General features: G+C 29.5%; 3 protein-coding genes across 4 annotated transcripts in view; 1 reads left to right on the forward strand and 2 right to left on the reverse strand.

Moving 5' to 3' along the window:
• Positions 1 to 623, reverse strand: part of LOC130800082 (nucleotide-sugar uncharacterized transporter 2-like) — a 10367-nt gene extending 9744 nt beyond the window's left edge. Inside the window, exon 1 of the mRNA XM_057663434.1 lies at positions 570 to 623. The gene's annotated coding sequence lies outside the window, so the exon portion shown is untranslated. The remainder of the gene's footprint in view (positions 1 to 569) is intronic.
• Positions 624 to 3889: 3266 nt separating this feature from the next.
• On the forward strand, positions 3890 to 11308 carry LOC130799166 (probable arabinosyltransferase ARAD1). Its single transcript, XM_057662262.1, has 4 exons — positions 3890 to 4122; positions 4333 to 5832; positions 7106 to 7641; positions 11035 to 11308. Exons 2-3 carry the CDS (start codon positions 4933 to 4935, stop codon positions 7601 to 7603), a joined length of 1398 nt encoding a protein of 465 aa, XP_057518245.1. The 5' UTR covers positions 3890 to 4122; positions 4333 to 4932; the 3' UTR covers positions 7604 to 7641; positions 11035 to 11308.
• Positions 11309 to 12729: 1421 nt separating this feature from the next.
• Positions 12730 to 19176, reverse strand: LOC130799167 (uncharacterized). 2 transcript variants are annotated; one of them, XM_057662263.1, is made up of 8 exons: positions 18874 to 19176; positions 17776 to 18068; positions 15294 to 15365; positions 14476 to 14540; positions 14093 to 14249; positions 13900 to 13983; positions 13735 to 13824; positions 12730 to 13465 (listed from the first exon to the last, which is right to left on the reverse strand). In XM_057662263.1, the coding sequence occupies exons 2-8, from the start codon at positions 18043 to 18045 to the stop codon at positions 13346 to 13348; spliced, it is 858 nt and encodes a 285-aa protein (XP_057518246.1). In that variant the 5' UTR covers positions 18046 to 18068; positions 18874 to 19176; the 3' UTR covers positions 12730 to 13345. The 2 variants fall into 2 exon arrangements, with proteins under 2 accessions (XP_057518246.1, XP_057518247.1); XM_057662264.1 differs by having other exon boundaries at positions 17776 to 18065; positions 18874 to 19130.
• Positions 19177 to 25225: the final 6049 nt, after the last annotated feature.

A 25225-nucleotide genomic window follows, 5' to 3' on the forward strand; every position in this document is an offset into this window, starting at 1 on the left:
ATATTTATGATGAAAATATTGAATATGTTTTTTTATATGGAAACATTTAATAAAAGAGATTTTGTAAGGTCCTAGTTCAATTTTTATCTAGTACTTTTTTTCCAACATAAAAATAGCATTGTAAAATTAATATTAAAATTCTTAAAATTATTTGTGAATTACAGTCTTAAAGTTTATGCCATTTGCAAACTGAAGCCTTAGTGTTTTTTTTTTAATTTATAATCATTAAAGTATCATTCCCTACGTCATTCAGGCCAAATCACAAGGTTTCGTCCATTTTGAAATTTTAGATTAAGTGGTCGAAATCTTACAATTTGTCCTGACTGTAATTCACAAAAATATAAGATCGACACTATAACTCACAAAAAGCCTAAATTTTAAGGCTGTAATTCATAAATCATTCAAATTCTTATACCTGGCATTATTAATGTATATAATCTGGGCATCATTCCAATTAGAATCGGTAACATATTTTATAGCTTTAACCATCGACTTATGAGAAAAAATATATTATATACTTTATCAATTATAATTAAACATATAAAAAAAGTATGAGAAAGAAGGGAAACCTGTTTCTCCAGCTTCACTGTCTTTCCTTTTAAGAAACTTTAATCCAGCAACCCTCCACAATTCCATGGAGGACAATAAATGTGCATGATTTCCCAAACATGAAAATTTCTTCTACATATAATGTGCACACAATATCACCCACTTTGAATGATTTATAAAACAATTTAACAAATGATCAAATTTTTATTTAAAAAATGATAAAAAGAACAAATTATCCTTTGATTGGAATGTCCAATCTTTATAAAGTATGGAATTTATTTATGAAATTGAGGAAATTTGGTGAGATTTCAAATTCATTAACTTACAAAAACAAGACCTTACTTAGAAATGAAAATATAGCTTTAACAAACTCTTAATTTGTTATTTGGTGAAAGATTTGGCAATATATATGCAAAATTTAATAAATGGTATGAATTTCCGAAATTAAGATTTAAGATGTGTTAAAAGAATTTAGAAGTATAATGGATGTAGAATAATTAACTTTTTTTAAAGAGAGAAAATAGAATTTTGAAAAATTTCTTAGTTTAATGTTTTTGTTTTTGTAAAAGTTAGTAAAGGGTTGAAGAGTACTTTACTCCAAAAAATATGGAAGAAAAAGCCAAATGGAAAATACACATCGACTTAATTAGCATTATTTCTATGATGGAGAATATTGCGGATCCATTTTAACCTTTGTATTTAAAGTTTTATTTTAACACAAATTCTGGAATAATAGCTCTAAAGAGCGTCTTGAGATGAGTTTATATACTTAGTATATTTTTTTAATTGATCATTTTATGATTATAAATAATTACTTTAAATCTGTCTCATTTGAAAATTTATGATTCTTAAAATGAATAATTTTTAAGAAAATATTTTTAATAGGGTCGGCCATATTAATAAAGAATTAACTTAAATACATAAAACATGCGTTATTTATTTTCTCAATTTTGGGTTGTGATTCAATTATAGGTTATTTTAAGTATTTTCTTCTTGTTAAACCTAGAACAATTTGAATCTTAGAATTACAATTGTGAGAATGTTTTTATTTATCCAAATTGAATTTCATTTCTTTTGTGTGTTCTTGATAATTGGTTCTACTCAATCTGATTCAATTTTAATTCATTTATTTTTGAAGTACTGCTTTGGTGCTTCATTGGCTAAATTTTGATTGATTAAGAACATCTGAAACCCGACTTCATGTTCCAGCAAGTACTTTTAAGTATTAAAGTAAGTGTTACTATCATTTAATGCAGTTATATTTAAGGACTAATTAAATCAGGTATTTAACCATTGAAAACATGTATTTTTAAGTACTATAGTTAATATTTTAGGTACTAAGGTTGGTGTTTTTAAATACAAAAATAAGTGTTATAATTATTAATGCAAAAAAGTAAATGAAACATTTTAAGAGTAAAAATATTTGTTGTAGCCATCTAAAATATGTATTTTTAAGTACTAAAGTATGTATGATAACCATTTAACTATGTATTTTTAAGTAATACCACTTAAAGTATATATTTTTAACTACTAATACATGTGTTATAACCATTCAAAGTAAATATTTTAAAACATCAATTAAAGTAGGCGTTATAACTATTTAAAGTAGTATTTTTCAAGACCTAAACTAGTTGTTCTAAGGTATCCTTAAAAGCTAAAGTATATGATAAAACTTATGCGAATTTAAATAGTTAAATTACTATGTTATAACAGTTGATTTTACGTTTTAACGTAGGTGTTTTGATGATGAGGATTGTAATTTTGAAAGTGTTTCATTGAAATATAATATTTCTTTTTTTTTTTTGTTTTCTCCCTAAAGTTAGGGATGATTGGTCGAGAAATTCAATAAGGGCTATAATTTAAAAAGGTACAATTTTATTTTTATGATTTGTATGAGCAATTTTTTTTAACTAAACTTGGGCAGTTTGAGATTTAAGGGGCTTTATTTCTTTTGTTATTATTCCAATAATTATTATTTTTGATGCTGACAAACTGAGTTGATGAAAGAGATGTCTCTTAAGAGATAGCCTCTTATAAAAATTGCTAAAATTTTAATTAGCAAATAGATAGTACTTCAACTCCATTTTACTTGCTATTGATAGTAATATTTTTCTAAATAATATATCACAATCGAAATATGAATATTTTAGAACAGAAGAATTAACAGTAAAAAAATATGACGATGACAAATCTATCTATCTATCTATAATCTATAACTATTACTGAAACAAAACCCTGCTGACATCACCATTTTAAGAAATTGCTTACGTGTCATTTCCTCGATAAAAGTTTTCCCTCTAAAATATAATTATGATTTTTTTTTACTTTATAGGTTACATCATTTAATGTATTAGAGAATCATATACTCTCTCTAATTCACTACTAATGTCCCATTTGCTTTATACACTATATTCAATGCATTTAATCAATCAATAATATCTCTAATTGTGCATAATTAAAAATTGTGAAAAGTCGATATTAATAATCTTTACATTGAGATGAATGAAACAAGATCCCATTTGACTATGTGTTAACTTATAGATTAGTTTTAAAATACAAATTAACAGTAAGAGATAAATAGTACTTCCTCCGTTCTCTAATGTTCTTCTCATCTGAAATATTCTACCTTAAGGAGAGATAAATTTGATTAATATTTTTGACACATATATTAGCAGATAAAATATATCTATGTGAGATCGTGTTAGATTCGTTTTAATGTATAATTTTTTATTATGTTTTTTATAATTTTTTATTATGTGTATTTAAAGATATTAAGGTTTAAAATTGCTTTGAAAACTGTGAAAAAGTAAGCGAAAAGAATAAAAAGAAACGGAGGGAATATTCAAAAAGTAAATGGGACATTACTGGTGAATTGGAGGGAATAATATTTTATTTCATTTTATTTTAATTATTTAACAAAATATTTTCAATTTTATTTATTAAATGAGTATTATTTAATGTATTGAATATTTTGAGATGGTTAAAACATAATATACTTTTTGTGTTTTGTTGTGATTTATTTTTCATGAACTAAAATTTCTCAATGGACTACACGGATATTGCAAAATATCATAAAATGTACATATTGTATACAACTGATCGGAATGAAATAAAATATAATTTAATGTAAAATTTATTTCTTAAAATTTTAACTTTTTAATTTATATAAATATGTCAGAAAGTCATACATCATACGGGCATTATCTACTAACACTAATATCAAAGACTAGGACCTTCATTGTCTAATGTCACGAATTTTCATATACATTTTTTTTTTCAATAAAAAAAAGGTATTGTAATAATTGAATGAAGGCAACTTTCTTGGTCTCCTTTCAGCTTTTTTAGGTAGGTTGATTTTAGTTAAAAGCCACTTTGCAACTGCCTTAGCCTTCACCTTAACTGGTTAAATTAAACTTATTATTATACAATATACCACCATTTTAGCTCTCTTTCACTTCTTAATTAAACATTAATTAAAATGATCCATTAAGATTTAAGACTGACGGCAGCCATGGAATCTCAATTTGGAAGCTCAGATCAGCTCCCCTTCTCGTAGACTTGTAGTTGTAAACTGTATGTTCTCATCTACCCACTTTACAAAATCATTTTTCTCGATTACCCTTTTGATTTTTCCTTATTCTTCATCTTAATTTCCTGAATAACACCTTCTGTTATCTATTAGATAATGTAGTTTGTTTTATAATGTATGAATTCATATGATGATTTACAAGAAAATGAATGAAAAGAAATGAAATAATTCCCTATATGTCTGTATGTTTGCAGATTTAATTTCTGTTCATTTATGGGATTCAATAGTAATTTCTGGGCGTAATTTGGCATAAGGGTTTACTTTTTAGTATGAAAGGGTGATTATTTCAAGAAAAAGTGTTGATTTTTGGTTGAAGATTGGTGGTATTTTTAGGTTAAATGTTATACTCTGGCAGTCTGGCTATTCACACTTAGAAGTCCCTGTTTTACTTCATTTAATGTTCAGATTTTGAGGAATGAAATTGGGGTTTTCCCATGAATTGTGAAACTGGGTATTTTTGGATCATGTGAATTTCTTTGGATTTTAGCTTAAGCTTGTGGGTCGATGGTAAATCTCAAAATTCATTTGACCCTTTAAAAAAAAGAAAGATTTCTACTTTGTGGGAATTTTGGGAACTAATTTGATCATTTTTTGAGAGAATTCATCTTATTTTTTAGGGTATAGGCTAGGTGAGGGAAGGGAGGGCTAGGGAGGGCAGCGAGAATCAAATTGAAGTCTTTACCGGAGAAATGGTACATGCTCCAACTGAGACAATATCTGATTCTTGAGATTTGATCTTATTATATGTTGAATTCTTGGGAATGAATGCTTTGTATGTGTAAAAGGTATTAGCAATGCCAGAGAAGACCTTGCGATCTTCGAGGTTGCTTCTGAGCTTAACGGCTTTTTCCATGTTTTTCCTTATACTTTCATCCTTCTTTCTATTCCATTCGGTCATTAATCCTCTAATACCCTCGTCGATATATAAACAATTTGTCGCTGATAGTGTTCCCATTGACAATAAACTTGAGGGCAATGATGAGCTTGAGCTATCAAAACCAGTTGTTGTACCATTACCACTTGATTTGTCGGGAAATGAGTCGTGTAATCGAAATAAAGCTCTCCTAAGGGTTTACATGTACGATATGCCTCCTGAATTTCATTTTGGGCTGTTAGACTGGAAGGCAGGTCCGAACCGAATATGGCCTGATGTTCGTGAACCGAAGCATATTCCACGGTATCCTGGTGGGTTAAACTTGCAACACAGTATAGAGTATTGGCTCACTCTTGATCTTCTGTCATCCAATGTTAGGGAAATAGTTAGACCTTGTAGTGTTATTAGAGTAGAAAATCCAAGTGACGCAGATTTTATATTTGTGCCATTTTTTGCATCGTTAAGTTACAACCGACATTCTAAGGTTGTTCAAAAAGATAAATTCACCATCAACAAGATATTGCAAGATCAATTGGTGGAGTACTTGATGAGTCGGCCAGAGTGGATTAAGTCCGGTGGAAAAGACCATATTATTGTTGCACATCATCCAAATAGTTTGTTGTATGTAAGAACGAGGCTGGGTTCTGCTAGATTTGTGCTTGCAGATTTTGGGAGATATGCCGCTAATACTGCTAATTTGGAGAAGGATGTCATCGCTCCTTACCAGCATGTTGTAAGGAGTATCAGCAACAACAGTTCAGCCCCATTTGAACAGCGTCCTACATTAGCGTATTTCCAAGGAGCAATCTATCGGAAAGATGTGAGTAATACATCTCTTTGCGCCAAGTTTTTAAGCTTTAAAAACTTCTTTTGTCCTGTCAACATGCTTGCATCTAGCTAGTGTATATTTTTTTCTTTGAGTTCCTAAAATGGAAATTAGTAATTGCACATTCAGGGAATTTAATAAAAAGTATCTTGTTGGCGAGGATAAGTGAAGAAAATGGAATTGGATTTCTTTCCTTCATCATGTTTTCGAAAGAAACAATAGTTACTTTTACTCTACTGTTTTAGTACGAGGCCTTCAGTTCCTATTGTTTTGGCACAATCATAGATAAGATACAATGTTATTATTGATATAGATGTCAGAAACTTCTTTCATGCCTTTTGTTACACAAATTCTTAAATGAGACGGTCTTGTGGTGAGTCTATCTCTATCGGGCAGGCCCATATACGTTTAGTCTATTAAAGTGATCATTTACAATTTTACAATAATCAATTAGAAAAATTGACTAATGATATGGGTTCATCTCATGGTAAGACGGTCTCATACAAGACGAGCTGCTTTTGTTATTATGTGCCATTCTTCTTAATGCTGAACATAAGCTTTCGGTTGTTGCGTATTCTAGTGTTCTATGTTGTGAGTGAAGACTATCTAATGCAAAGAATGTGTGTTTCTCGTGTTGTGGCTCTCATAGAGGTAACCTTATCCTTATTAGTGATAACACAGTTTATTTCGATTGAACGTTGGCAACAAATGTCCTTTCCAACTAAACAAGTAAACATACACATCAAGAATGGAAATTCCTTATGTTGTCATTTCTTGAGCAAAAAATCCATTGTTCTGTCATTACTAAATCACTATAAAACAATATCGTTTTTTGACTGAAACTGGATTGAAAAGTTTGATCATCTTGTGGATTAATAGTTGAGGGAAAAGATCTACTTGTAGATATATCCCTTCATTTGGTTGGGCTGAAACTATTTGGACCGGTGAACCCGGCAATAAGACAATGTGATTACTAAAAATAGGTCCTTTTACAGAGATGGTCACTTTCAAATGTGTCAAAATGCTTTTATAAATTGAACTGGATGTGTTTGGTACTTTGATTGCATTACTTTTTCAGCAGGTCTTGCATGAGACGGGCCCATACAAGCAGCCCAAATTATTTATATTTAAAATAAAATTAAATGAGTTAAACTTACACAACAAATAAAATTAATTATTAAAGAATTTGTTATGTTTTTTGTTTAGCAGTCTCTTCTAGTTTTGCTTGTCGTGATAACTAGACTATTTTGCTTGCATATATTTATAGGGGGGAGCAATTCGCCAAGAGCTCTTTTATCTCTTAAAAGACGAGAAGGACGTGCACTTCACATTTGGAAGTACTCAACGGAGTGGTGTTCTTCAAGCAAGCCTAGGGATGGGGTCTTCTAAATTTTGCTTAAACATAGCAGGAGATACCCCTTCATCCAACCGTCTTTTTGATGCCATTGTTAGCCATTGTGTCCCCGTCATTATTAGTGACAACATTGAGCTACCGTTTGAGGATGTCTTGAATTACTCCGAGTTCAGCGTATTTGTTTGGGAGTCATATGCTGTAAAACCTGGATTCTTGGTTAATCTTCTCAGGGGAATCGGGAAGGATGAGTGGACAAAGATGTGGGAAAAGCTCAAAGAAGTTGCTCATCATTTCGAGTATCGATATCCATCGCAACCAGGGGATGCTGTCGATATGATTTGGCAGGCATTTGCACGAAAAAAAACGTCTTCAAAGATGAATCGTAAGGAGAGAATATATCGAACACAATAGTCTCCTTCAGAGTAGCCGAGATTGTATCAATACACATGGTAAGTGGTTGCTTTTGCTTATGATATCTTGCTCAATTCTGCTTGATTTTAGTCTTAAGAATTGAAAGCATCACCTTCCCAAATTATTATAATTACTTGTAGATTTTTTTCCTTTTTTGGGTTGACTTGTGTAGGAATACTTTGCCAAGTTTAGCATGTTATAATTAATATTTAAGCCTTAGTACATGGTCTTTATTTGAATAAATGAAATCTCTCCGTAAAATTTCATTTCACCCATGAATTACATGATGTATAGTTTTTTAATAGCAATAAAAAAAGAGAGGGAATGATACAGGTTGGAAAATAACCCACATATGATCCCAATGGAAAAATTAGAGACAGATTGACTAATATATATACTTGATGGTCTACTCCATCTAATACCAATTAGTTTTAGGATAAAACCTTATTGGGTTTGTGTGTAGTCAACTCTCTTAGATTTGTTGTATACAAGCCTGATAACAAATTTATCAATAACATAACAACAAGGGCGACTAATCTAGGATATTATTATGGGGTGGGTTGATCACTCATATCTGCATGAATCTGATCAAATGACCCGGGCCATGGACTAAGCATGCCCAATCTTAGATTCTCCCCTGCATGAAAATGTTGTTAATTACATTGGAAATTGGAATAATCATGGACCAAAATTAGTTTTGTTCAAAATAAAAGTAATATAGGAGTATAGGAAAACATCAAGATGCACTCAACCTAAAATCAACTGTAGAATTCTATATTCTATAATAACAAATGCTATATGATTTTACAAAATGGAGATGTTCTATTACTCTATGATATTAAAACTTCAGTTTCCTAGCAGACTAATATAAGCTTCCAAAGCCTGCCCTACATGAAAATCTCTCTGCTTCCTACAGTACCATATAGGAGTTATATGTTACATATGATCTACCCTTCTTTTTGGCCAAAAATGTTTCCTCCCTTATCCAAGGAGAGAACAGATTTTCAACACCTATTATGAATCGGGTCTGATCCCTTTCTGACTCGTCGTTTGCTCAATTGATCCGGGTGAAACACCATCGATTGAGTTGGGGATAAACTAGGTGGATATATCAAATCATTTTCAGTAGCTTGTGTTAATACCCGCGATCTTGGAAATGGGTAGTGACCCTTTAGAGCAAGGTCTATGGTGGTGAATCCGGAAACCGGGTGAGGTTGGGTAGCAATTAGAACTGCTAAACATACCAGAAAAATGAATTTGTGGGCAAAGCAACCCATTTTCTCTGAATTTTAGGGAGAAATTGAGCAGGAAATAAGAATGAGAGTGAAGTTAAAGCAAGAGAGGTGAAAGAGTGTGGGACCCAAAAAATCTAAAGAACGAAATTAAGATAAAACAGTTGATTCCCCAATCATGAGCTGGCTTTGAAAGAAGGAAAGGAGGAAGGGGTATATATATATGTAGTAGTAACATAGAAGGAATTGGTTTCTTTTTTGGAAGGGTTTAGTGAAGTTTGAATGAAAAGGTAAGGTTGGAACACCATTCTTGGGAAGCCAAGTATCTTTTCAATGGTTCCCTACATTCCTATCATTTGCATTTTGCTCTTTTAGACCAAACAAAGACCATAAATCCTCTTTGTTTAAGTTACTATGGTTAGTTGCATGCCATTTCATCTTTTTCATGCCACATATCTCTATTGTGTACGGAACTCTTCAAAATTCATTACTTTCAACAAAACATATTTATGGAGTCGAGCTTTGAGAATCGGGTTTTGTCTCAACTAGAGGTTAGAGCATGTACCACTATCTCCACGAGAGACTTAGGTTTGATTCTTGGTGTTCTTTCCTAATACTTTTCTTCCCTCAGTCTACTTTGTATCCAAAAAAAATATGAAGTAGAGTTTTATCTGGTGTAATTATTAACAGTTTCAATTCGTGATTTGAGGTTATAGCTTCAAGGTGTACACTCCTTATACATGACGGTAAATATTGAATACAATGAAGGATGAATGTGAATCAAACTAGTACAAATTGTTGTATGAGACTGGTCTTGCAGTGAGACTCGCTTATATACAGATTAAATAACCCAACATATACAAAATTTGAGAATATGGGCTCAATGTTTTCATAAGAATAGTTGCTTGCTTAGAATTATTAGTGTTAAATGAACTTACAACACTAATTAAATTAGAGTTATTATTAGTGTTAATGAACTTTTTTTCCAGTAGAGTATTGAATGAACTTGACAACAATTTAATTACTAAATAAAAAGATATATAAATATTCAGTACTAAAATTGCGGATGTAAAAGTGATAAGAAAAATTGTATTAGACTTGTAAACACAACATTTATAATTCTACCTTATATGTCTTATTGCCCCATTTTTTTTATTATGACTCACTCTTTCTTTTAGTTTCATCTAATATTTAATTTATTTTTTTATTTTATCCACATAGTTATATTTTGTTTCCAGGACATACCAATGGAAATTTAATGGAGTGTATAACTTAAGCGACTACCCCTATGAACGTAAAAGGGTACATGAACAAATACACCATAGAATAGTGCATGGGGATCAACATCAAAGATTCTTCTACTTCTAAAGATGAATGAAAATGAAGATTCCTTAAGTATCTAAAACAGTAAAATTTAAAAGAAAATTGAAATATGTTGATGAGAATAAAAAAATACACAAATTTTTTTTAGAGACGGTAAATCATCTTTAATTGGACCGGTCCATTATATATTTTTTAAAATATTATAAGTAGACAATAAAAATATTGTAAGTAAACATTTAAAATATTAAATGCACACATTAAAAATACGGTAAATAAGCATTAATGATAATATAAGTAGACATTAAATATATAATAAGTAAGCATTAATTTTTAATGAGCTGATTTTAAATTTATTTCTCAAAGAGACGGTCTCTCGAGAGATTAAGCTGAAAAAAATATTAAGAACATTTTCATAAACTTTGACTGTTCAATGATTAAGGGAAGCAAAGTGAGTGCAGAAATCTTCAGTACTGTAGCTACAGTTGCAAGGAACCCTTCTAAAGTGTAGTATAGATAATAGAAGTATATTTTTTTTCCCATTGGTTTTGATACTTTCTTTTATCGGTCATGACGTATAATTTTTCTTAATTTTATTTATATGGTTAATCTATTTTTTTTTATTATATTTGTATTTTCTTTGTTTCTTTAAAAAACACACACAATAATGTTTAAGATATGATCATCGATTAGCAAGGATAAAATGGAGTTGTCAGCAAATACCCACTTTACCTTTGCTAATCAATGGTCATATCTCAAACACTTACAGCCCCAAAATACTTAAATGTCAACAATTCAAAATAAAATGAGTATTATATATTTATTATATATTTATTACGTCTTAAATTTTTAAAAATCCTTTTTATATTTCACTGTCAGGTCCAAAAATAATGGAGATGGAGGCAAGATTGAGGAATGGAATGGAAGTGATTGCTTTCATGTTAATTTTACTACTTTAAATGCATCAAAATTTGGATAGTCTTGGTTTCTTGTGCATATTGGATTTCTCTTTATGCTTTACTCTCCACTCTTGTTTGTTGAAGGAATTAATAATTAATTTTCTTTAACTTTCTTTTTATGAAGGATAACATTAATTGATCCACTAAATTGAAGGAATATTTTGAGCAATAATGAAGATTGAGGAAGTATTGAATAGCTTGTAAATTATCTTTATAGATATTTTAGAAAAACGAATAAATGTGTTCAAGATACATTTTAAATCTCATATTAGATAATCAGAAAAATAAAAAATATTGATAAGCATATAAGTGATTAAACCCGGATTAGTATAAGACTGTTTTGAGAACGTTTCAAAATAAATTCGTACAAACTCAACTTAAATTGACAATATTAAACTGATACAGATTATTCACGGGTAATGAGCCATCAATATGCTTGAACGATAAACACCAAATATATCTTTTGATTTTTGATTATACATTTGAATCATTTATACGCGTTATAGTAGGCAAGGTTTGGTTAAAATAACTCAAATCAATGACGTTTTGTATCATAAAATTATATGCTATGCTTGTCTAGTTAGAAAGTATTTCATAAAAAAAGTTAACAACAATTAATATCTGATTTCGCCAAACATTAATTTTATACAATTAGATTAATTGTTAACAACAAAGTCAATGTTATCAATCAATCAAATAAGTCAAATATAGCACGCAACATTCAATTGACAAATCCCCAGTATTATCAACCTACGGTTATGAATTATGATGATAAAATTATTACACTTTGCATAACAAAACTTGTTCAATATAAAACTTGTTTTTTAAAAAATCAAAATTCAATTATAAAAAGATGATTTAATTTTGGTCCTATAAATACAAATAAAATAAAATTCTGTATAGTCATGCCTTGCTTTGCTTTAGCATAGTAAATTAAAGTGAAATAGAAAAAACAAAAACAAAAATAAGCATAACCATGACTTGTTGCTATCATAGTTCTCAGGACCACTCTAGCTTATCAAATCTGAACTTTTAATACTATCTTTTATGACACAATTTAAAGAAATAAATAATGTAGGACTTATTAAAAAAGAAACTTAATCATTAATTAAAGAAAAATATTAGATAAATAATTTCTCTATCTCTATAAATTTACACTTTTCTTTTTATTGTATTTTGATTGAAAGGTAAAATGAATGGAGGAATAAGGCAAAATACAAATAGATAATAGTAAATTGAGTAGTTAAAATGAAGGGTTATAAAAGATAGACCAAATAATCTTTAAAAAGAGTGTAAAATGACTAGGATGAACTAAAATATAAAAGATATAAATAATTTTTAAGGATAAAGTATAGTAAACAGTCTAATGTAAGACGGAGCCATACAAACAGCTCAAATTATATATATTTGAAAAAATAATTTAAAATTAAATCTAAACTATTTTGTTTTTTATAAATTAGAATTAGGCCAACTCATATTAAGTTATTTCAAGTGAAAAAGTCTTAATAAATACTTTGTTAATGATGAAAATCAAAACACTTTTGAAAGGAAAAGCCTTGATTATCCCCAATCAACCAAATCTTAATATCCCTAAAATCATTTTCAAAAAAGCCAATAAGAAGAATGAATAAGATTAGCCTTAACCCCAACCGACAAATGGCAAGTTCGCGCTAACCGAGGCAAAACAACCGCTCACACAGTGCCAATCATGTTAGACATGCTAACCCTCAAAACACAGGATTTGTCAAATGTCATCCAAAAGTATAGCTATGTACACTAAACTGAGCACGCCTATTATTGATCAAAGCTGAAATATGTACTGCTTATGCCCAATTCAGATTGACAACTACAGAAGATACCTTTATGAAGGGCAAGAAAGCATCACAAACTGTTCTTGTTCCCTTGAAGATAATCATACACAATTCAATCAACATTAATGGAAGAAAACTGAAAAAAAGATGTCGAAATCCTCGATAATTTGTTGCTCAACGGAATTCTCGAGTAATACGATGCGGGGATGAAGATTTTTGTATACAAGCAAATGAGAGCTGTGGGCAAGTCTCAACACCCTTTTATCAGCGTTTCTTTGTTATAATTTAGTCGTTGCAACGAAAGGCTAGAACGTTGTAGGCAGTTTTAAGCCAAAAAATGGCATATTTTGTTAACCAACAGCTCGACAGGAAAGTTGGGATTAGGATTACATTTTGATTGGATACTTACGAAGCAGATTATTAATGTGGCTCGGGGTGATGAATGACTGCAGGGCTTGGGGCTATGGTGAAGTGTACGCCTCCATGCTGTCCTGTCTGTATCACATACGCAACTTCCCGTCCTGCTAATGCTTCTGCTTCCTGTGTGAGGAAAGACGTGGAAAAGAATGAATGCTATTGCGCAAGTAAAAATGTCGAGTAGAGAAAAACATTGCAGTTCACTAGAAAAGAAACAACTGATAGTGCCAAAATGAAAGATAAAGATAAAAATATTCCGAAGAAATTTTGGAAGTACAATTTTCTTCGAGATCTTAACAAACATGTATAAATTACAGCTTTCAATTGTCAACAATAACAATGTCAAACGCAACCTGATGTCATAACACATCCAACATAAATAAAAAACCAACCTCTCTTTGCCTTCGTCGTTGCAATATACTAATAGCCCAAGCCATTATGTAGCATGGAAGAAGAAACCCAGCTGCTCGAAGCAAGAAAAGCTGCAAGAAGGCAATCTGTCAACAAACTGTGCAGCAAAAAGACGGAAAGATGCGCAAACTATTTGCATAACTCACAGAAAAGAATGTGGAAACATCATCCTCCTCTCCATCAGGACTTGTCACATAAAGTCCATGCCTCAAGAGTAACAGAGCCATCAACTGCCAACAGACGAGTAATCAGCAAAACCAAAATGAAACCAAAAATAGACAGCGAAGATAACTAATCCAAGTAGCAGATAGCAGTATAAAAAGGATAATGACAACTTACGATAAGGGCAGCAGAGCGGCAAAATGCTGCTCCATTGGCATTGGTATCAGCATACTCATCGTACTCCGCTTCAAGCCGATGTCTTTCAGCCGCTGCCATTGCCAAAAGTCGTGGGTCATTCAAGTCTAAAGGTGCACCAGACACTGTCCATTGGGTACTGTGGACAAAACAAAAGAAATCAAAAGGCAAGATCTTGCATTGCTGAAAAGCAGATAACCATTTAGAAATCTAATACTCAACAATTAAAACTCAAAAAATTTAATAAAGTCATAAAAGGTTCCAGTGAAAAGATAAACGTGTAAAAAAGGGAAAATCCCATTTGCAAACACCATAAGAAGACATGACAGGAAAAGAGTGCGAACTGAGTGGAGCAATTTAATTACCTGATGTCAATAATAGTATCATCAACAGGGGGAGGTGGTGGTGCAGTATAACCTGGTTGATATGGCTGCACACCAAAATCAAGATAAGCTATTAATGAGTCAATATATCTTCAAGCAATAATAAAAAAGACAAAAATACTTTAAAATGAAGGAATTAGAGATTCAACTTTCAAGCATATTAAGCACAAGATATCTCATATAAGTTGCAGAGTGCAGACAGGTTGTCGCAGTTTTCAGAGCATGCCATTATTTCTTCAAGTGACAATAAGAAATGTTTCTCAAGAGGGAAAAGTAATCCCTTTATTAAGACGGCACAATTGCATCAAAAATTAGTTTATTTTTGGTTGAGTCCCAAAGCTTGTAACTAATTCTGGCAAGCTAGTAGCATATTGGAAAAAGAGGGACACAACACTTAAGTATAAAGCTAGCTATATTTGTCATTTACAAAACACCAAAAACAAAAACAGCAAAGTCAAAATAGCAGCATACAGTATATCAACGTGATATGAAAAGAACCTTATTTGCAAACAGTGGCGGATCTAGAATTTAATTTAAGTATGCTGATAGAGCATATCAACGTGAGACGAAAAAAACCTTGTTTGCAAACAGTAGCATACAGTATATCAAATACTTCGAAATTTGAATCCAAGGTTCACACACAAATGAATAACACTCCCTATTAAACCTGGGAAAATCTAAAATTGATCCAAAATACAAAGATTCTACAGATCAAAAGCTTCCACAAGAAGTTAAGTCAAAATAAGAGATGATAGCAACATCCAATAATCAAGAATTCAAGTTTAGAAAATCAAAAATACCTGATGACAGATCTCACATATAATATCACCCTTCTCATTGCACCATGTTTGAACACATTTCCTATGCGCATACTGAAACATGAGCAAAGCATTAGCCACAACCCACAAGAAACATTCACAATTCACAAACTGATAACCAAATATATGTATTTATAGTGCAATATCCAAAACAACTTTTAAATGCACTAGTTAACAACAACTATGCTTCAATGATCACCTTTTGAGATCTGTTACAAAGTATCCTAAAGAACATGGAAAGTCAACTTAAAATCTCAGTATCTCCATTCAAGTAATAATGTGGCAGATGAATGTTGCTTAGAAAGATAAATACTATATGAAGAAAATTCATAAAACAATGGAGAAGATGTGAATTTCATGCAAACATTGTTAAGTAGCATTTATTTGAACCCAAAAATCATAACAATACTTCCAAAAGGGTGAAGGGACGTGGAATTACAAATATTATAAATTAGGCAAAGTTGAACTCCTAATATGCAGAAACTCCATTTTGCATTTCTTTCTCAAACTCCAGGAATAAAAAGGACGATAGAACCATAGTGCAGAAAGAAGGTTTTGGTCACGATCCCGATAACAGTTGTGAAACAAATATCGCAGTCAATACGGATAATTTTGCGGTCAATGCAACCTGTATTACGAACGTGATAAATTCAAAAACCTTTAAAATAGAGTTTTGATACGGTATTGTGGCCTTGTTTTTGCATAATGAATAGAACTTGCAGCAAAATATATATATTCACCACAAACCTAAGAAACCCAACGATACTAACCCCAAAATACTCTTTTCTTTTGTTCATGTATAACAAAAATTTTCAAATCAGTGACACAAATATATGGATTTTTCAACAAGGATGACAATGGGCTCAAAAAGTAATCTAAATCAAACACTAAAACAGAAGAAAAATTATGTTGCAAATATATGCTTATCAAGTAAATAAGGAATGGAAGGACACAAGAACTTGTTGTAATTAAAAGAAGGGGCACTTGCTTAAGTACAATCATTAAATTAAAATAGACAAATAGTAATAATACTACGCCCACTGTAACATTTTTCACCATGAACTAATAATGACGTAATGTCGCCATATATCAAAAGGTCAAGATAGTATGATATCAAACCAAGTTCATAAGTAAAATGGAGAGGAATATGAAGTCAAAATAAGTTCAAATGCAATATGAACAATAAGATGACGAAGGTTATGACTTATGTCGCCTAAGACAAAGATGCAAAAACTAAGAAGAAAACTAGACAAACTAAAAAAGGCTTTATTTGCCAAAGCCAAACGACATTTGCATACTAAAACATAACCAAAGGCCCTAACACATGAATATATTACGTGTTTATGCCATAATGTTTATGATTTTGAAGCATACAACACGAGAAACCATTCATCTTCATTGCAAGAGCATGACCAAACATGAGCTGGAGCACAAAACGTCCCCTTATATTGAGGGGCCGAGGAAGGGTTCCACCATAGAGTATAATGTAAGAAACGTTACACTGCAATTCTGCAAGAGGCTTCTTCCAAGACTCAAACTCATCACCTTTCAGTCACATAGCAACACCTAAACCATTGCGCATGGTTTCTTCATTTTTTATTCTCACCAAAATTTGTAACAGTAGAAAAATGGTAGTATAAATACGAATGCTTCAGTGGATGAGTGAGCACACCTTGAGAGATAGAATTCAAAATGAAGATATAGGAAAAGACCTAGTAATTGCAAATATTGAAGAAAAGATGAAATTTGAAATACAATTGTTTAAGATGGTTTGGGCATGTGCAACGACAGGAACTTAGCAAACCGGTACGGAAGATAGAAAGTTGGAGCTCGAAAGACTTGAAAAAGGCGAGAAAATGACTTGGAGGACACGAGTAGAAAAGGATATAAAGGATCTAGACTTACAAATCGAGATGGTAGAAAATCGGAATAAGTGGAGAAAAATCCACATAGATGATTCTTGGAACTAATGTATTGGTTTCTATAGTTGACCCTAATCTTTTTGGGATAAAGTTTGGCATTGTTGTACACATGTAAAGATGGCAACAAAGACAAATGAATAAAAATACATAATAATGAATATAGGGAACATTCTATTGAAGGTTACAAGTGATGGATACAAGGGATATTCTTGGAAAACAAGAACTCGTTATAATGTCTGCAATGTAACTTTGTACATCGAACTAACAGTTTCATTTTAGATTTCATTACACTCCTTCCTAATTGTTGTACAATATATGTCTAATTATAATCTTCATACCTATTGTAACAACAGATGGAGATGAAGGTAAAGTCGATTTTCATGTTCAATATATCCGTCTCATTACGACAGTGTTTAATTTGCTTCTAGAATAAACAATACAAAAGCTAGTCCACGAAAAATAATGCAAAGCTCATTACTAATTTCTCTATTTATGGACTAGCACAAAGAGAGCACAAGCTAAAAGAAAGATCCCACAATTACCTTCAAACTGCCACTACAAGCGCAAGGGGCCTCTAAATTTTTTAAGGTGTCCTCCTCTTGACAAATTCTGCACTCAACACCCTGAATGAGTGGCTGCTCTTCATCAGGCACGCCATCTTCTTCCGCCTCTTTGAATTCCATTGAATTAGATGATTCAGCAACATGATTATGACTATCACCAGATAATTCTAAGACCTCGGTCCCTTTTCCCGAATGCAAAGTGTCAGATGTAAGCAAGCGGTCCACGCACACAACAAGATGATCACCCATTTATCTTCCCCAGATCAAAGCTTCTGGATCACATATGTTATCAGTAACTCCATAGAAACAAGCTAGACTTTTCATTAGGCAATTTCTGCTATCAAGGAACAACTAGTAATAACTGAATAAAATCACACATAAACCATTACACAGTTAAGCAAGTTGTCTACCATTACAAGATTCACAAAGTTACAACATTCTAAAAAACTCAAGTCTCAAAATCAAGTTCTTTTCACCAAACCATTATAACTTAGCCCGTGACCCAGCGGACCAACCCACCCCGTTTTCCACCCCTATTCGGCATATATTCCTTCATAACTATCTCTAAATTCCTACCAAGAAAAGACTCCCAACTTTTAGCTAAAAAATAGCAAAAACAGTATAAACTGCAAAGAGCAACATCCTTAAATCCCTGTTCTACAACTAGTCTTTAAAAGAAGGGTAAAAAACCTACAATAAATATATTGTCAAATAAACTAATGATATTGTTAAAATAAACTAATGTTATCCAATGACCCTTAAAATTTAACAGCAGATAACCCAATTAATCCAAACTTTACAAATTATACAAGGAAGAACAACAATACAAACAACCCAGATGACCCAAAATAACACATTGTACATCTAAACACAAAAAAAAGAAAAAAGAAAAAAAAAAGCACCCAAATTGCTCAAACTCAAGAAATCTTCAAACTTTGACATGGGCAACAATTACCCAATAATTTTAAACTCAATGATCAAGAAAAGAAATCAAAAGACCCTAAAAGCAACCCTAACTAAAAGATAAATTACAATTAAGTATTTTCTAAAAATTACCATGAAAGGAAAGAACATTACCTTAGATTCTACTTTTTCTGGGTTATATTAACTGGTAGAAGATTCTAATAAAAGGGTTTTTTCTGGAAAAACGATGATGATTGATAACGATGAATTGAAATGAGAATTTTGAGAATCCCTTCAAATGAAAGACCGAGTCTGGGTCTTCCTATAAATGACGCGGAATCTAACCAAGTTATTTGACTTGAAAACAAAAGAAAAGAAGGTGCCTTTGCTGGAATTTATGTGCAGTGTTTGGATTTCGGAATTTGGAGGTGCCGTTTGTTTGCGTACGTACCGCCTTTAACGGACGTTAGGACATTGGTAGGTATCACACACAAATCACAATTATCTTTTTACTCTTACAATTCTAATCAAAATCTCATTTGATTTTACTATTTAATTTTAAATATTTTTAATTATATATAATTAAAAGTTACAAAAATAAATATGTTTAGAATTTATATTAGGGCGAATTAAATAATATTACAAATGATTATTAATATTTGTTTAATTTATAGATTAAAGATAAAATACTAAAACAAAATGATTGATGAATGTTGTATAATATTAGAAAAAAAAACAAATAGAACATTATATTTAATTAAGATAAGATAGTGTATTTTAAAACCAATATTCAACCTCCCTGATTTTTGTGGGTTTCTTTCGACTCATTAGACATCTATTTCATCAAAGCTATGTGTAGACCATGCTGAACCAATAAAGTCTTTATCATCTTTATTTGCCATAAGGCAAAAAAAATATATTCCAGTCGAACTTCTCTAAACGAATTTCATAGAAGATATGAGAATCAGATTTTGTCTTAATCAAAGCAAATACCGTTTTTCTTAAATATGAATCTCAGTTCGATTATCACCTAATTCTCCATTTTCATTGTCCTACCCTGTAGCTGTAAGGCTATAAAAAAAACTTCATAGAAAATATATATCAAATAAATAATGACTCAAAAATATCAAAACAAAATAAATCCTTAAGTTCATGATACTAATGTATAAAATACTCCTGACCGTCGATTATCAACGGTAAAGTGGGCTATCGCTCAAAGCCCTAATTTCATAGGGTCTAAAAAATATATTTTCATATACAAGGTTGATATTAATGTGAAATGAATTTAGACATAATTTATATTTTTTACAAGTTATATGAGTTATTATTAGTGTTTTATTATAAATAATAAATTAGTTAAAATGTCAGCAATAAAAAATAAAAAGGTATTATATTAATTATTATGCCTTAAATTTGTATGAGTCTTTTTATCTTTTACTCTGGGCCAAAAAATTAACAAGACAGCCCTGATTAGACTACCTTTGCGAAAGTAATTTGTGAGATCTACATCGACGCGAGTAGAACAGTATTCATGAATTTTTGAATTCTATTATGTTGTGTTTAAGAATAAATATTTTATTTCAAATTATGGATTTCAATTATGAAATCATAAATGAAGAATTTGAGAATAACAAGGTTTGAAAAGTCATTTTCAAATTCTCAATTTTAAGTACTTTAACAATAATGGTGGAATTGATCAAATTTCATATTTGAAAATTTTTATTTGTCAAACAATAAATTTAAATCAATTTTATATTTTTAAATAAAATAATAATTCTTAAACACAACATTAATTAATTCTGAGATGGTTTTTAAGTTAACCCTGAGATCGATGCTCGACCAAACATATATGTTCGTTACTCTTCTAATCGCGAGCAGCCTCCACCCAAGCCAGCTTCTGCAACCCTCTCAACTTATATAATACGGTATACTCTTCATTCATCAAATCATCAAACCGAGTCCATGAGACCATAAACTCAAGGTGCAACTTCAATGTGCTCCTTGAAAGTTGAAAGAGTTGTAAAAAAGCATAAAAATTTGTCCTTTAATTACATCACTCTAGAAATTTTATAATATTTTATAAATAGGATTTTAGATTAAATTTTATATTTTGTACTTTTATAATTTTTTAATGACTACATTTCAGTTTTAATGCTATTTAAGGCACTATTTTAACATTAAATATCTTCAAATATACATTATAAAAAATTATAAAAATATAATATAATGAAAGTATAAATTATGATAAATTAAATAAGATTCCGCTTAACTACGTCTTTTTTTATGCATTCGAATAAAATTAAATGATGAATAGTACTCCCTCCGTTCCTTTTTGATCTTCCACATTACTATAACGGGTAGTTTCAAAAGTTCTTCCACTTTAGAATACTTTCTATTTTTAGAAAGTTTTTATCTCACTTTTACCCCTTAAAATCCCCCTTTTCTTTTAATGTACCCATTTTCTTTTATTTATAATTATTTTCTCTCTCATACTTCCAATACAATCATTACTTCACACTACTATTTAATTAAAATAATATCCACTACAACCTCATACTTCCAATACAATCATTACTTCCCACTATTATATAATTAAAATAATACCCACTACCACCAAAGATTCTCTTTTTCTTAATCTTTGTGAAATACCCAAATAGGAAGAACAAATAGGAACGGAGGGAGTAGTTACTATTCAACAAGTGTATTAGTCATTAAAAAAAATATATTACAGGAGTACAAATGTAAATTGTAATTCCAAAATGAATATGTAAATAAATCCTATCACTTGCTTAGAAAGGATACATATATATATATATATATATATATATATATATATATATATATATATATATATATATATATATATATATATATATATATAACTAAAAATCTATGAAATTTTTTTAATCCCATCTTATAATATTATCAATTGTTCTAAATTTTTGTATTACTTTTAATTTTTAAGTTAAAACATATTCAGGTGGAATATTGTTTAATTCATTTTAATGTAATTAATAATAAAATTTTATAATTTTATAATTATGTTAAATTAGAGATTATATTAAAGCTTAGATAAATACATTAATACGTGTGCTAAATTAAATGTACACTTAGATAAGGACAAATGGAGTATAATGAAAGAAAAAAATAAATAAATGATATACTTCATGCATGTAATGACGACGATTCCTTAGATCTTCTTATTATTTAATGTGATAACATAACTCTTTGTAAAAAAAGATAATATCATCTCAAAAATATTAATTCTGTATATATTGGGGTTATTAGAAATTCTAATAACGAAAATAAAAACTTCAACTTTTTTTTTATATATAGTACTACATAAAAATGCAAAAAGTGCAAAAATAGATTTTTTATTCATATATTTGTTTTTGATAAAATCTTATTGTTATCATTATAAGTAAGTGATAGTATCATCTTTATTACACTATTTTTTACTCACTCCGTTTTTTTTCTTCTTGTTTACTTTTTTCACAGTTATTTTAAATAATTTTTTAGCCTCATATCTCTAAATATGAATCATAAAAAATTGAAGTATAAAAATTTATAATATAAAAATATACATTTGGACAAATTTGACGATATTTCACATAAATATATTTTTATAACTTTTTTATATGTCTCAAAAATTTTTTTAAATTTATCTTTCCTCAATGTGCAATATTCTTATAAATAAAAATAACATTAAAGAACATAAAAGTAAGTAAAAGTCAATTAGTAAGATAAAATCTATAAAAAGTTTGACAAAATAAAAATTATGCTTAAAATAATAATCGTATTAAGTTATAGAGTTTGGCCAACTTTAACTATGGTACATTTCTTAGGGTCGATTTAAGATTATTTGTGATATTTTCATATAACTAATTAATTAATAGAAGTATCTTGGTGGAATAATCCATATCATTGCACCAAGTTTAAGTTAGTAGAAGATTTACGGATAAGCATGGGTATTATTGGATCCATTAGTCTGAAGATTATTTGTCTTAATTAAAAGTTTGAGTTTTAAGAGTTAGTGAGTTACTAATGCCTATAAATTCAGTTTTAAATATGGGTCTAAATAATAAAATATAGTTCAAGCAAAATTTATTTGACTTAGGTTCAACCGGCCTGAATTCTAACTATTTATAAAAATTAAACTTTAATTTTATTTATTGAGGTAATAATATATCAACTAATTGCCCCAAAATTTTATCATCACTAATTGACATCTACTCCTATATATATATATATATATATATATATATATATATATATATATATATATATATATATATATATATTAATGCATTGTATCAAAATATATTTATCATATTCATGTTTTCACAAAGTAATATCTTTTCTTTTACTGTATAACATTTAAACTTTATACAAAAACATTTAAACTTTATACAAAATCAATACATATATAAGATTATAATTATAATATACAAAAAAAAAAAAAAAAAAAAAAAAAAAAAAAAAAAAACACATCAACATAATTGCATTATTTCAATGCCATTAAGTAGTTTCTGCCTTAGATGGATTTGGAGGTCGAATGCATGCAACTTTACCATTGTTAGTAATAACACTAATTAAAAGATGTTGTTATTTTCAGTTGACCATTAATAGCAAACATTTGTGCAACTTTAAATAAAGGGTGCATGATATAATGAGTCAGTTTACTATATTCCATTATAGTTTAAAATAAAAAACTATACATCTTTAACACCATCGGAGAGACGGTAAAAATAACATTAGACCTATTTCAAGATCATATAGAGTCATATACCAACAAACCTGTAATTTAGAGGTGGGAGAGGCTTTCACTTTTTTAGATTTTATTTATTTATGAGCGTCAAAACAATTAAAAATGTATTGAAAGTGTTAATATGTAATTCCCTTAAATATGGAGCTTTAATTTCTTGTTTTATGTCATCTAATTAATTTAATTAATAATCACAATCTACAATTAAGATGCAATGAATAGTACTAAACTATTACCAATAATAAGCCAAGGTAAATCGAGATAATTAAATTACTGATTATCATGATAAGCCGCCATATATAATTAACGAGATTAGGCTCTTAATATTCCATCTTTATTTAATTAATCAGTTGTATATAATTCATATTAATCCCTTAAATAAACATTTCACCAAAAACGACCTTTTGCTACCGTTTACATGATTTTTACTCATCTTTTCTTATGTGGAACCAAAATCAACCACGTTGGTCTTTGCCCATGGATGATGATCATCAATTAAAATCCATGCACTCCCTTCAATATTTAGATCCCACGTAATTTTCTTTCCTTTCTATTTTTTAAATTACTTAATTTGTTGATTTTTTTTATCAAGACTTGTTTTTATAATTATCGTATTGTTTTTCATTAAAAAAGAGTAAAAATACGAGTAAAATAATTTTGAATTGGGTTGAGTGGGAAGGATTTATATATTTCTGTCTAAACGTATTTTTTTTTTTTTTTATGTAGATATAACATTCCATTTGATTGGCAACATGAACTACCTTTGGAAGTGATGAACACCGTTGATGCAACTCCATTGACGTATTTCTCTCCTAGTGATTCTATTCATCCATTTTACTCATCATTTGATCTTATACCAAGTTTCTCAATTCCAAGTATTGGTAAACTTTATATTTAATTATGAAAAATTACTTAAAATATTTCAATTTTTTATTAATTTATTTTTTTTACAATAATGTTAACTTTTAATTAATTATAAATAATTTTAGAGTTACTTACTCAAGAACAATATATTATATATACACAATCATTTTTAGTTAGTTTTTTTTTTCACAATACTATAATTGAAAATTAAGATTAATAATCTTGTAAGTAAAGGTCAAGATTTGTGTAAGATTATTTGATTAAAAACCTATAAATATTGCATACATATTAGCAATAATCGATTTGGTTCAATACACATTTAGAAATGAATGTTCGGTTCATCTTATATATATATATATATATATATATATATATATATATATATATATATATATATATATAATCAAATAAGAAGGATTTTAAAATGAGAAGGGTGAAAAGTATTTTAGTTTGATTTTGTTTAGTTACTATATATACAAAAAAGAATACTATGTTATAAATTAAGAACATTTTAAAAATTATTTCATAGTTACCTTTCTGTGTAACAGTTACTTTTATAATTATGAGTTTTTGGCTCAATCGTGACCATAGATTTTTTTTATTTTAGTGAAATCAAGGGTGTAGAGTCCTTTTTATCCTTTTCATTTTTAACCCCTTTTCAATGGATCTCTCCCCTATATATATATATATATATATATATATATATATATATATATATATATATATATATATATATATATATATATATATATATATATATATATATATATATATATATATATATATATATAATATAGGGATTCATAGGAGGTTCGGAAAATGTTCAACAAGTTCGATTGCACATGACCCAAAAAATTAAGGATCTCAATATAAATTACGTAGTATATGTGAAATGTT

This window comes from Amaranthus tricolor, chromosome 14 (genome assembly GCF_026212465.1).
Source record: "Amaranthus tricolor cultivar Red isolate AtriRed21 chromosome 14, ASM2621246v1, whole genome shotgun sequence".
In the NCBI taxonomy this organism is placed as follows: Eukaryota; Viridiplantae; Streptophyta; class Magnoliopsida; order Caryophyllales; family Amaranthaceae; genus Amaranthus; species Amaranthus tricolor.

Coding starts and splice junctions, on each gene's coding strand:
- LOC130799166 (XM_057662262.1), top strand. CDS start 4,933: ATGCCAGAGAAGACCTTGCGATCTTCGAGGTTGCTTCTGAGCTTAACG. Junction 5,833..7,105: donor GAGCAATCTATCGGAAAGAT/GTGAGTAATACA, acceptor ATATATTTATAG/GGGGGAGCAATTCGCCAAGA.
- LOC130799167 (XM_057662263.1), bottom strand. CDS start 18,045: ATGGGTGATCATCTTGTTGTGTGCGTGGACCGCTTGCTTACATCTGAC. Junction 14,541..15,293: donor TATGTGAGATCTGTCATCAG/GTATTTTTGATT, acceptor TTTGGTGTGCAG/CCATATCAACCAGGTTATAC. Junction 13,984..14,092: donor GCCGCTCTGCTGCCCTTATC/GTAAGTTGTCAT, acceptor GTCTGTTGGCAG/TTGATGGCTCTGTTACTCTT.